The sequence below is a fragment of the Emys orbicularis genome, chromosome 5 (genome assembly GCF_028017835.1).
Source record: "Emys orbicularis isolate rEmyOrb1 chromosome 5, rEmyOrb1.hap1, whole genome shotgun sequence".
Lineage (NCBI taxonomy): Eukaryota > Metazoa > Chordata > Testudines > Emydidae > Emys > Emys orbicularis.
In genome coordinates, this window is record NC_088687.1 from 122,188,340 (window position 1) to 122,201,376 (window position 13,037).

Sequence of the window (13,037 nt, forward strand, 5' to 3'; positions counted from 1 at the left end):
CCCGCCCCTTTGACCCTGTCAATCTTGACTGATAGGGAGGAGGCCTTCAAAAGGGAGGAAGTTGCAGTCCATACCCGGGGGTGCAAAAGGAAGATTGCCCTAAGCAGCAGACTGCAGGAGTGACTCCTGAACCTGTGGAGGGAACTCCTAGCCAGGGGACGTGAAACACAACCCTGAGGAGAGTACAGCGGACTCCCAGGGTAAGATGGACAGGTTGAGCGTGACTCAACTTTTCCCCTATGCTGGTGCTGGATCATTGGCAGCACTGTAGACTTGCTGACCCCCCTCTTTGCTGGGAACACAGGGAGGGAATATCCCTGAATATGTTAGCGCTTGTGGCTTTAATTGATCCCCCATCTGGAGAACTTAAGAAGGCCCACAAAATGCAGAGCAACCCTCTGGCAAATAGTAAGGAAGTGAGGCCTGTGCTGGAACACCCAGGGTAGGTAACTAGACGTGGTCAGTTCCTTCCACCCTCTGGGGAGGAACCACTGACGACTCTGTTACAGGATCTCTTTGAAATTTGGTTTGGTAGTTTTTGTGATTGATTCTCTGAATCATTAAGCTACAGATGGTGTTTAATATATTAACAGTTCACCTCCATAAATAGAGGACAGAAGATAACTGGAATTTTAGACTTTGGTGGTAAGCAAGTGCAACTTTAACATAAGTGGAGTTACACAGGCATACACCAGTTCTGAATTTTTACTGTTACATTTAGTTAGTTGTTAACTAGTAATGAGCCTACTTAAAAAGGAGTGATATGCAGAAGAGCTATTTGAAAATTTTTGCATTATTTTTTGTCAAAAATGGCCTTTTTAAAAAATGAATCGTTGTTTTTTTTTAAAAAGACATTGATGTTGGAAATTTTCTATTTGCAAAATTTTCCATGGTATCTTTTAATTTTTTTTTTCCAAAATAATGTTAAAATTCTTATCCACAGTTTTGTTTACTGAAAACCAGTTTATTGATGAGCAGATGGTTTTAATAATTTTCTTAGATGAGGCCTGATTGCTCTCAGGAAAATGACAGTGACCATTTTTAGCCTTCTGTGACAAAATCTAGCATAAGCAGCAAGTTCTGGATGCCCTATAAGTCACTGCTTGCTATCCATCCATCTGTATTTTTATAAGCTATCATATGCCGGTGGCATGTCCATTGTGATAATGGTGTGCCCATTATTTTAACAGTGTGTAAATCTATTCATTTTTTTAAAAAGCCATCAAACTCATTGATGGCAACCTTATTTCAAATACGGTGCTTCTAAATGTCACTTAGAACTTTGGGAGAATCCAAATATGTCCTAGTAATACTTTGTAGTTGACACATTCAGTCACTTTCTGAGGGCAAAATATCTCTGCCGAGCAACTTTGGGGCATATCCTCAGCTAGTGTAAATTGTCATAGTTCCATTGAAATCAAGGTGAAGGTAGGTCGATTCATTGAAGACAGCAGGACATGTTGGGTTCTCCATGGATTCTACTGTCTTTCTTTACAATTTCGGTTGCCCCGGAAATAGTTGTCCAAAGAGAGAAGACCCTCATGTGGAACTTGACTGTTCTTCCATATATGAATGAGAATCCATGCTGGTATAGTGGAAGGATGTTGAAGTGGGGAAGAATGACAGAGCTTGAGTAGAGTGACAAGGTGACTAGAGTGGTGAAAGAAGGCTGTGGTAAGGATAGAGAACTGGATTCTCCTTAGTGGAGAGAAGAAGGATGTCAATAATAACAATTATCTTTGAAAAGTCATGGAAGACTGGAGACATTCCAAACGACTGGAAAAGGGCAAATATAGTGCCCATCTATAAAAAGGGAAATAAGGACAACCCGAGGAATTACAGACCAGTCAGCTTAACTTCTGTACCTGGAAAGATAATGGCGCAAATAATTAAGCAATCAATTTACAAATACCTAGAAGATAATAAGGTGATAAATAACAGTCAGCATGGATTTGTCAAGAACAAATCGTGTCAAACCAACCTGATAGCTTTCTTTGACAGGGTAACAAGCCTTGTAGATGGGGGAGAAGCGTTTGATGTGGTATATCTTGACTTTAGTAAGGCTTTTGATACTGTCTCACATGACCTTCTCATAAACAAACTAGGGAAATACAACCTAGATGGAGCTACTATAGGGTGGGTGCATAACTGGTTGGAAAATCATTCCCAGAGAGTATTTATCAGTGGTTCACAGTCATGATGGAAGGGCATGGGGTCCCGCAGGGATCGTTTCTGGGTGGGTCCGGTTCTGTTCAATATCTTCATCAATGATTTAGATAATGGCATAAAGAGTATACTTATACAGTTTGTGGATGATACCAAGCGGGGAGGGGTTGCAAATGCTTTGGAGAATAGGATTAAAATTAAAAATGATCTGGACAAATTGGAGAAATGGTCTGAAGTAAATAGGATGAAATACAATAAGGATAAATGCAAAGTACTCCACTTAGGAAGGAACAATCAGTTGCACACATACAAAATGGGAAATGACTGCCTAGAAAGGCGTACTGCAGAAAAGGATCTGGGTGTCATAGTGGATCACAAGCTAAATATGAGTCAACAGTGTAACGCTGTTGCAAAAAAAGCAAACATCATTCTGGGATGTATTAGCAGGAGTATTGTAAGCAAGACACGAGAAATAATTCTTCCGCTCTACTCTGCACTGATTAGGCCTCAACTGGAGTATTGTGTCCAGTTCTGGGTGCCATATTTCAGGAAAGATGTGGACAAATTATAGAAAGTCCAGAGAAGAGCAACAAAAATGATTAAAGGTCTAGAAAACATGACCTATGAGGGAAGATTGAAAAACATGGGTTGGTTTAGTTTGGAGAAGAGAAGACTGAGAGGGGACATGATAACAGTTTTCAAGACATAAAAGGTTGTTACAAGGAGGAGGGAGAAAAATTGTTCTTCTTAACCTCTGAGGATAGGACAAGAAGCAATGGGCTTAAATTGCAGCAAGGGCGGTTTAGGTTGGACATTAGGAAAAATTTCCTAACTGTCAGAGTGGTTAGAATTGCCTAGGTTGTGGAATCTCCATCATTGGGGATTTTTAAGAGCAGGTTGGACAAACACCTGTCAGGGATGGTCTAGCTAATATGTAGTCCTGCCTTGAGTGCAGGGGACTGGACTAGATGACCTCTCGAGGTCCCTTCCAGTTCTATGATTCTAATATAAGGATGCTGCAGCTGGAAGGACAGAGAGAGTATGACCTGGTGGTATTGCATGGGAGGGAGCACAGTAAGAAGTCTGTTTAACCTTGCACTCTAATCTTCCTGAATATAAACTTGTCCAATTTGTGCATGTTGGAACACATGCTCTCATTTTGTCATGTGATCTGCTCTCTCTGGACTGTAGAAATTCCAGTTGTTGACAGATTCGGACAGAACATCCTCATTTTTCCTTGAACCATATGTGCTGGCAAATGTGGTTGCTGGTCAGAGCATAAGGTATGATGATATTCCTTCTCCCCTCCAGGCAGAGTTCCAAATAAACTTTGTGGACACAGCAAGAGCCCTCCACACAACACCTCTGCCAATCTGGACCCTTCTGCTTGGGCACAGTACAGATATTAAGATGAATTTAGACCATACATACATCTGCTTGAAACTCTTCTTTGATTTTCTGCAAAAGTTTTTTCATAGCTAGTGTGTCCCAGAAAATACAAGAATTTGACTATTTAAAATTATCTTGCCTTAGTCTGGAAATAGCTCAGAAGTCATAACCTCCTCTTTTATGACAACTTTATTCACTTAATTCATGTCTTTTATTCTGAGTAGTGAGACTAAGCAGGAATCTTTGGACAAGTATCTTTGAAATGGGCTATCTTCCTTGTTCTTCTCTGCCTGCATCATTCAGTTGTTACCTTGATACAAATGCAGACATAGTTCCTCCTGAGTTGGTACTCTCTGATGGCTCTTTTGTAGGAATCTTGGGACCATCTCTCTATGAAAATTATAGAATTTTAAAAGAATTTTGTCAGGAACTTGCCCCTGGGCAAGTCAGTGGCCTGGCATTCCTATCCCTACAGAATGCACTAGTTCCCTGTCTATGACTTGCATTTGGTTCAGTATAATTTCAATATGCCTGCCTGATGCCAGCAGGTTTTAGTTGTAACTTTAATTACTGTTTTATCCATTAGCTCAACCAAATTAAGTTTAGAGTCTGTCCATTCTTATTTTCTTCTGAATTTTAGACTGACACTATGTATTTGATTTCTACGTAACTGTTTGTCCAACCTGAATTGCTATTACATTTATTTTATAAATATATCATTATATAGCTGCAGGGTATGCAACACTGTACAATGAATGGATCAAAGCCACACAGATATCACTATAAACATATATAAATCTGAAATTTGGTCCCAAAGCAATATCAATATATGCATGAGGGTGCTGAGTATGTGTGCATACGCAGAAGCCTAGATCAGTCAGTATAAATACATAACATGTAACAGTCCTTGCCTTACTTTTTTTCTGGGTTGGTGAAGACAGAAGGGAATTAATAGAAGTATTAAATGTCCTGTTGATTGTTACCATGGGCAAGATCCTGCCCCATGACTTCATCCCTGTTATGCCACTCTGGCAGTGCAAAGAAAACAGAAAGCTGCCCTAAGAGGGCAGCTATGTATTTTTTTGATTTAGGGGAATCTCTGGGTGGTGTAAAATGGGCATAGCTGGCTCTATACGACCTACTCCCCATTCCCCAGCATCAGAAACATCCCTGGTTGGACTAGGGCATGACCAGGGTAGGAGGAGCTATGGCTAAACCATGCAGTGTTCTGGACAATTCACAGCAAAGGGGTCTCAAGAGGACCATTCTAACTGGTGTAATTTCAAGCAGCTCTTAAGCTTTGAGCCACCTTTTGAGGGGGTAAGGAGTAGGTGACAATAGAGAGTCTGAGCTGAATGTGGCTATCGGGAATCAAATAACCTTGCTGAATTTTCTCTCAAATTGTTCCATTGGGAGGTAGGATTTGTTTTCCTCCCAAGTCACAGGGGCTTGCACATAAACCCAACTGGCTCCTCTACAATTGTCTGGGGGCGAGAGTTATCCAGGTGAGACAAATGCCCCCTATGGCCTGAACTCCTGGGAGCTGCACTGATCGGGCTCCCTCAGAGGGGAAAATCCCACATATGGAGGGTCATGTGGCACAACTGAACCATGAATGAGGCATACAGGATTTGGTCCAGGATGTTTAGGGTTCAGGTTTTTAACTTATAGTTTTTGCCGAATTGTTTGCTTTTTTCCAGTAACTGCAGTGATAAGTACCGTACTTAAAACAGTCATAAAGGTTTGACTAATCGTAGTTCTTCCATGAAAACAAGGCTGTGCATGCACGCTACCTTTAGCTGTAGCACGTATGCATAGTTTTGTGCTTAAGACCTATTGGAGGTCAGGCATTTGCTTTGTTGTTTAATTACTCAGTACTGCACTGATGATCGGAAAAAGAAACAGATGTGTGGATGTCTTCAGTACAGATAGTTTCATAGTAAGTTCACTTTCAATCTTAAACATCTTGTGCTAGATCCTTCTCCCACTGAGCACACAGCTCCCTCTGAAATCAGCTTCTCCCAGTAAATTCATGGTGAGCAGGATTTAGCCTCTTTAAATACACCCTAGGTAAATAACCATTAGTACTGCAGTGGAGGCTTCTGGTACTGCAATGATGATAAGCATTTTCACAGGTTTATCTAAAGATATCGGTGCCAATTTATCTGCTTGTGGTCACGGACGTGTACTGAAGTCATAACAATTCCTGTGGTTTTGTATGTGTTTTACATCTGTGACTGTAAGCATATTGTATAGCATCAGTACAACTCTATCACCTTGTAGAATTGGATAATACAGAGAAGCCAACAATTTTTCTCAAGCCTTGAGCATTGCTCAGTAGTTGCAAGTCCATTCTACTACCTAATGACGTCACAACAAATAAAAAACTGAATTGCTGGCACAGAAGCATTGAAAGTAGACACTTGGGGTACGTCTATACCCAGCCGCTAGTTCGGCGGCTGGCAATCGAACTTCTGGGTTCGACTTATCGCGTCTTGTCTGGACGCGATAAGTCGAACCCGGAAGTGCTCGCCGTCGACTGCGGTACTCCTGCTCGGCGAGAGGAGTACCGCGGAGTCGACGGGGGAGCCTGCCTGCCGCGTCTGGACCGAGGTAAGTTCGAACTAAGGTACTTTGAACTTCAGCTACGTTATTCACGTAGCTGAAGTTGCGTACCTTAGTTCGATTTGGGGGGTTAGTGTAGACCAAGCCTTAGTGTTACAAAGTATGTTTCAGAGATGGTTGAAATACTGGGGCCTTTGGGAAGCACTTATAGCTGTTCAATGTTTCTTTCAGGTCATCAGATTTTGGAACATTATATACAAAGCTGAATCTGCAGCCCGGGATTACTACAGTCATTGACAATTTCTACATTTGTCCCACCAACAAAAAAAAGGTATGTGGCAAGGAAGTATTCCTCTTTCCTAGAGATCCAATAGCTCAGGCTAGAAAACTCTCACAGAGGAGTTAAGACTCCAGTAGTTAGTTCAGTGAAGCACATTCTCCAGACTTAAAATATAAAGGAGTAATTTTCACAAACAAGTTGATGACGTTCAGTAGAACTGTGACCTCTGGGAATGGGATATACATTTTAGATGGACTCTGCCAAGCAATGATAATCTTATGATCTTTCAATTTTTAGAGTATCAGTGTGGACAGAAACTGGGGAAGGCCTAGGAGTGAGTGTAGTCTGTGAGGCCATTGATTAAGGAGCCCCCAGAAACTAGCTCCTCTGAGAGCCACACAAATCTTGTTATCCACCAGATGACCATCTGTACATAGGGTCTGTCCCACTGCATCAGCTTCGGGGCCTCCTAACTCCATCTGGCCTCCCTAGCAGGGCGGCTGCATTGGAGCTGTACTGCCCGCTCCTCCCCTGCCTGCAGCTTCCTCTGGAGCTCACATCGAGAGGGTTCTGCTACACTAAGGTTGGTGTAGCTGAGCTGGCTACAGGCCCTCATCCCCCTGCCTCATTCTATGCACAGATTCCTAGCTTTACGCATGTTCTTTATTGAGATCTAAGGCTGGCCTGAGCTGGTGCTGTGGAAATGGTTGACAATCTCGCCATTTGGAAAGAAGATGGAAATTCTCATGCAGAGCTTCAGGGAATGATCTTAGATCACTGAAAAGATTTTTTTTTAAAACTTTTATTTAAAATTCCCCTGCACTGTTGGTGACCCCAATAGCATTTAGGTTAGTGCATGAGGAACTGAAAGTGAAATGGACTATAAACAAAGGTGAATTTGACCAGTCAAATGTGGCTGCCTGTGATGAATGGAAAGTAGAATGCAAAGAAACACAGTGATTATAAAAAAAATATATTTTTTACAATTCTTGCTGTTTTAATTATGTAAAGTATTGTAAATAATAAGTGCAGTAAGACATATATGAATAAAGAATTTTATCTTGAAAAGTTCCTTTCAACCACAGTATAAAATAGAAAAATTGATTTCATGCGGGGTCCATTGATTAGAAAGACAATTTTAGTTGTACTTATCTATTTGTTCTGCCTAATCAAAAATCAGTGATAAACTCAAAGAACCTGCCTGGGTGATTAAGTGCTGTTTTTATTTCTCCTGGTATTGTGGCTGGAATCTTTGCGACCAACTGAAGCAGTAGACGAGTTAGATAATATGTATTTAATCTGCTGCAAAGCTGGTAACAATTTTCTTATTCATCAAAGTGGATCTACCACCAGGCACAAAATTGTTTCTGAGCAGCATGCATCTCAGAGCTGGGCTCTGTAGATTATTTCAGGGCCAAAAAAGAAATAAATAATAATAATAATAAAGTATTCATGTAATTTTCTGGAATGAAGACACAAGGATGAGGCAGGATGGGAAACCTATGGAAATTTCTGCACAACTCAGTCAGCTACTGTGTTCTACATGAAATTAAACCCTGCGCAGGCTTGTGGGGATCAAGGATAATGTAAATCTACCAATCTGGAAAAAAAGAAAAAGAAAATGAACAGTGGTTGCAGGATTGCTGCTGAATTTCAAGAACAAAGGACGTTCTGATACATAGAAAAATGGCACATTAACCCAAACTCAGAAAAATCTGATTTATGTTCAAGGTAGCTCAAAGTACTTAGCACTTAGTGCAAAGACCCTCTTTAGCAGTTTAATGCTATATCAGAATTCAGTCCTTATATTCATTTCATTTTGGTCCTCTATGAATGTGCTATTTGATGTTCTGTACTTTGCTCTTAAGATGTCAACCTACTTTAAACATAAAAAATTCCTTACATTTTAGTGCCTGTTAAAGGTGCCAGAGCGAACATTTCTAGAAATAAGTCCTTCATGATGCAGGCATAATACAAACTGTGGAATAAAGGTGCTTTGCCAATATACTTCAGAACTGGCTTGGAGGAACCACACTGATAAGAAATTCAGTCTCCATGCCAAAAAAAACAGAGGCAGCCATGCCAGCCATCATGATGGTAGCTTTTGTGATGAATGGCACTTGACTAAGACCACCAATTTGTTTCACAAAGGCCATTTGGAAAAGCTGGTACATTCAGCCCAGTCTGGTTGGTCCTGCATCCCACTGCCAAAATCCTGAGCCACTGAACTGATCAGGAGGCAGCCATAGCTCAGCTGCAAAGTGTTGAAGAACACAAGCGCTAGAGGCTAGCCCTTGTTGTCTGCAGTACTCCAGGCTCAAGAGGGAGCATATGTGGATGGGGCAGGCCACTGGCCTCACCCCTATGCAAAGATTGGCACCTGCTGAGGGACTTGTTACGATTGTTCTAGAGGCATAACATGAAATTGCTACAGTTTTCTCTTTTATTTCTGGAGTCATCCACAGACACAGTATGCCTGATTTTCCTCTCACACTGATTTAGTTCCATGGATTTAAATTTAAAAATTTCTATTTTTTGCTTCTCTATAAGGTCTCAGTCTTGCAAGGTGCTAAGCACTCTGGCCCCAATCCAGCAAAGGACTTACATATATGCTTAAATTTAAGCACAAGCAGTCCCATACTCCCATTCAGCATTTGGAGGATGAAAATGTATCCAAAGAAGCAGAGACAAAAAATGTATGTGGGGATTGCTGCATATTAATTATCACAATTTTAATTCTATTCCACATCATCCTTAGAGAGTCATGAATGATATTTCTTATATAATTCTCATCATAGATATCAATTTTCTGGTGCAACTGAGTGATTTTATGTGGTAAGGAATCTGGAAGGTAACTCTTTTACAGCTGGCTGGAGAGGCATGCAAAAGCTGGAGAAGCTTTTAAAATAAAATGCAACCAGATCAAACTGAAAATTGGCAAAAGGCTGTGGTTTAGTTCAGGGTTTGGGCTGAGGTTATCTATCCGCACTAATATGCAAACTCCTAACTTGAATAAGCGTTTCATTGAATGTGCTTGGCACGTTCACTAGCTATTATTTGTACAATCCACTGGACTGAAAAGTGCAGTTTACAGAACGAATCTGAAACTGTACTGAAAATGTTCAATCCCTGCGGGCTGCACGGGATTGCATTTTTCTAAGAAGACCAGTTGTAGAAAGGTGACAGTTCTTATCTCTCTAATTCGGTGTTTACAGCAGGGGTTCTCACAACACATTTTTTGGTGGCCACCAACTCTTGCTGGAGGCTGCTCTGACAATTTTTCCTAAAATATTTAATTAACTTTAGGAAAAACAAATAAATATGCACATATACATGTCCAAATTACTGTAATTTATTTATGTAGGGGTTTTTTTCAGACTCAATAATAAAAATAATGTACAGTTGTCTCTCTTCTTTACTGGACCTAAACAAAATAGAAACAAAAATAAGGTGCTTTGCATGTTTTGATTTTTTTTTTTTAGATTGCTAGTTAGTAAGTCTGCTACTATGAAAAGTGATATTTGTATATTTGTTAATATCACTTTTCACAGCAGACATGCGCCGGCATGCTGGGGGACAAATTAAGCCCTGGATGATGAGGTGGGTAAGGAGGCAGGGGGTTCAGGAGTGATGGGGGGCTGGAGGAGGCAGCGGGGGTTGAGGTGATGACAGAGGATGAGTCCAGGGATGGAGCCCAAAACCCTGCGGCTGGGGGACACAGCCTGCCAGAGGCCTGCTGTCCACCACCCCAGGCCGGAAACCTGAAGCCCAAGGCCCAAGGCCCACCGCCCCTGGGAAGTTGGGGAACTCACACTGGTTGCCTGCTCCTACAGTGTTTCTGACTCCAGAAGGGGATAGGGACCAACCCCTGCAGGCAGCCCCGGGGGAGGAGCAACTGCTTTCCCCCCCCCTCCCCCCGCACCACCCAGGAGGTTGTGGCTGCAAGAAAAGCTCCTGGTGGCCACATTTGAGAAACACTGGTTTACAGTGTTAAAAGTTCACATAACTATATTTCCTTTTATTAAGAAGCATATTTGTACATGCAAAGGTTAAATTGTTAGAATCATGTTATTTTCACCAGCTGCATGGAAAAGAGATTACGTAACAGAAACAATTACAGGATAAACTGATGGGTAGACTGGAGACTTCAGACCACACAGTGGAGGAGAACAAATCCCTTTAGAAAGCCATGGGGAGTCCATACTTGGGAAGAAGAGGGCTAAGTAGGATTTTGCTCCTTTTCTGTGTAGCCATCTTATGCATCTGCGAATTATTTATGCTGCCCACTGTGGGTGGGACCAAAGGAGGGGCCGGGAAGGACCCACATTAAGTGACATATCTCATCCCCTCAAACCTCCTCCCAAACAAAAAACTTGTGCACTAGCCACTGGAAAACTTAGTTTGTGCTGCCTGAGGAAGCATCAATGTTTGCTCCACACTCTGTGACACCCCCTTCAACTCAGGAGGAACCTGTAGCAAATGACAGCAAAGATATTGGTCTACCATGCTGACATGGTTGAGGAGAGGCTGCAGATGAATGAGGAGAGAGTGTGCACTAGTGCAACTAGCCTGGCATTAATTTGTTCATTTTGATGCACTTATGCACAGGACAGCCTTTGAACTGACCTGTGACATCAAATTGTCTTATGAGTTCACCACATCAGGGCTTATCCTGATCCTTGATGGGCTGCACATATGTCCACTGACCTTGAATTTTCTTACATTTTAAATAAAAGAACTGATTTAATTGTCTGCCTCTCTTCTGCTAGTATTGCCCTAGTAGAAAACTGGTACAGGCATCCTTGAATTATACATGCACTACAGGAAAATGGAGTCTGATCTGTGGTATTCTGTTCCTTGGCGATAATAGGGTATGACTGTGGTTTGGAAGTGATGTGCTTGGGCCACCCAATGCCTGTATTATATAGAATCAACCTTTCAGTCAACTAAAAAGGAAACCTTTCATGTGGAAGGGGATTAGTTATAGAGTAATAGGGATGGTAATTACATACCAGTTTCACTGAGATAAATTACGAGTGATAATGCATAGTATGAAATTGTGATTGGGATGTGTGCTGGGTTTTTTAAAGACAAATTTAGTTCACTCCTGAAAAGTGTTTGAAGTTTCTAGATTTAATGTCCTTGGGATTTTGCTCTGAACATACTTTAAATGTACATTTGACAAATATTTTTGACTCCCATTGCTCCAGATGTTATGGCTGTGCTAAAGGAGCACTTATGCAACATAAGGAATGTAAGTCTTGTTCATATTAGAGAAAAATAAACATTCTCTGTGGCTATGTTGATTTATTAGTAAAACGGCCATAACAGCTAAGCTTCCTATCTGCTATGCTAATCAATAACTGCACATTTTCCCAATCTAAACAGTACGTTAACAGGCAAAACCTACATGCCTGACGAACTACACAGAACCTTGATATAATGAGTAGTAGGTGGGCTATATTTATAATAGTTAGATTGATGGTACTGTACTTTAAAATTAGCTGAAGTATAAAATATACACAATAGAGAAGGGAAATCTCTCATGGAGATAACACTTCCCTAGTCAGAAGAATGGTTTGAGAAATGTTTGCAACCATTTGAAGATAAATATAGGGCTGCCACATTTTGCCATTTGTCTTGCAGGGCAAAATAATTGACAATGAAACTTCCATGAGGCCATCTTTAGTAAGTAACTTTCTGTCTTAAAGAGACCACTCCAGAGTATGTGCAAACATGTCAAGTAGAATTCAGCTCCCTCTTTGTTAGAAGACAGTTTCCATTAAGCAGCCTCTTTCTGTCTGTTCCCTAAGTGGTTGCTTAAGAGAGGTTTCGCTGTACTTTGCCGTGAGGCTGAGTTGTGATGTTCTAATATTTGCATCTACATGTTGTGATGCTGCATCAGTGCATAATAGTGTTGCACCCACCCGTGGTGACACAGTGTCAGTATGTGATAATGTTCTACTGACATCCAGATACTGCTGCAACATCATTGTGTCATGTTGCTGTGAAAATTGAACTCAATCCAAGACACTAATTGGTCTATAGCTTTCAGGACAGTGTATTCTCCATTGTGAAAAAACTGGATTGCCTGTAAACTTGGAATTAATTCAACTGGTATAGATGAATACTACTAATTGGCTTACTGTAGGAGACCACTCCCATCGAGTAGATAGAATTAAGAGTAAGTAAGGGGACTGAGAGTCAGAAGTCCTCACAACAGCCCCTATCACATGGTTAGGACAGATTAATTTTTTGTTGGTAAATGTCAATAAATGCTGATTTCACCATAGACACAAAATGATAAATATTTCCATTGGATATAATAGAAATGTACAGATAGGAAAAATGCTGCTTGAGAAAGTTAGAGTCAAACTCCAGTTATTTAGACTTTTGAATTAGGCTTCAAGTATCAGGTGTTAGTCTGTATCCACAAAAACAACAAGGAGTCCGGTGGCACCTTGAAGGCTAAGGGATTTATTTGGGCATAAGCTTTCGTGGGTTAAAAACTTCACTTCTTCAGATGCATGGAGTGAAAGTTACAGATGTAGGCATTATATAATGACACATGAAGAGAAGGGAGGTTTGTGAGACACTCCCTTCTCTTCATGTGTCATTATGTAATGCCTGCATCTGT

General features: G+C 41.0%; 1 protein-coding gene across 1 annotated transcript in view; it reads left to right on the forward strand.

Annotated features, from left to right (window-relative positions):
• The window catches only part of SORCS2 (sortilin related VPS10 domain containing receptor 2), an 813,167-nt gene that overhangs the window by 474,409 nt on the left and 325,721 nt on the right, over positions 1-13,037 (forward strand). The window contains exon 3 of the mRNA XM_065404758.1: positions 6,352-6,451. Within this exon, the coding sequence (XP_065260830.1) occupies positions 6,352-6,451 (100 nt within the window). The remainder of the gene's footprint in view (positions 1-6,351; positions 6,452-13,037) is intronic.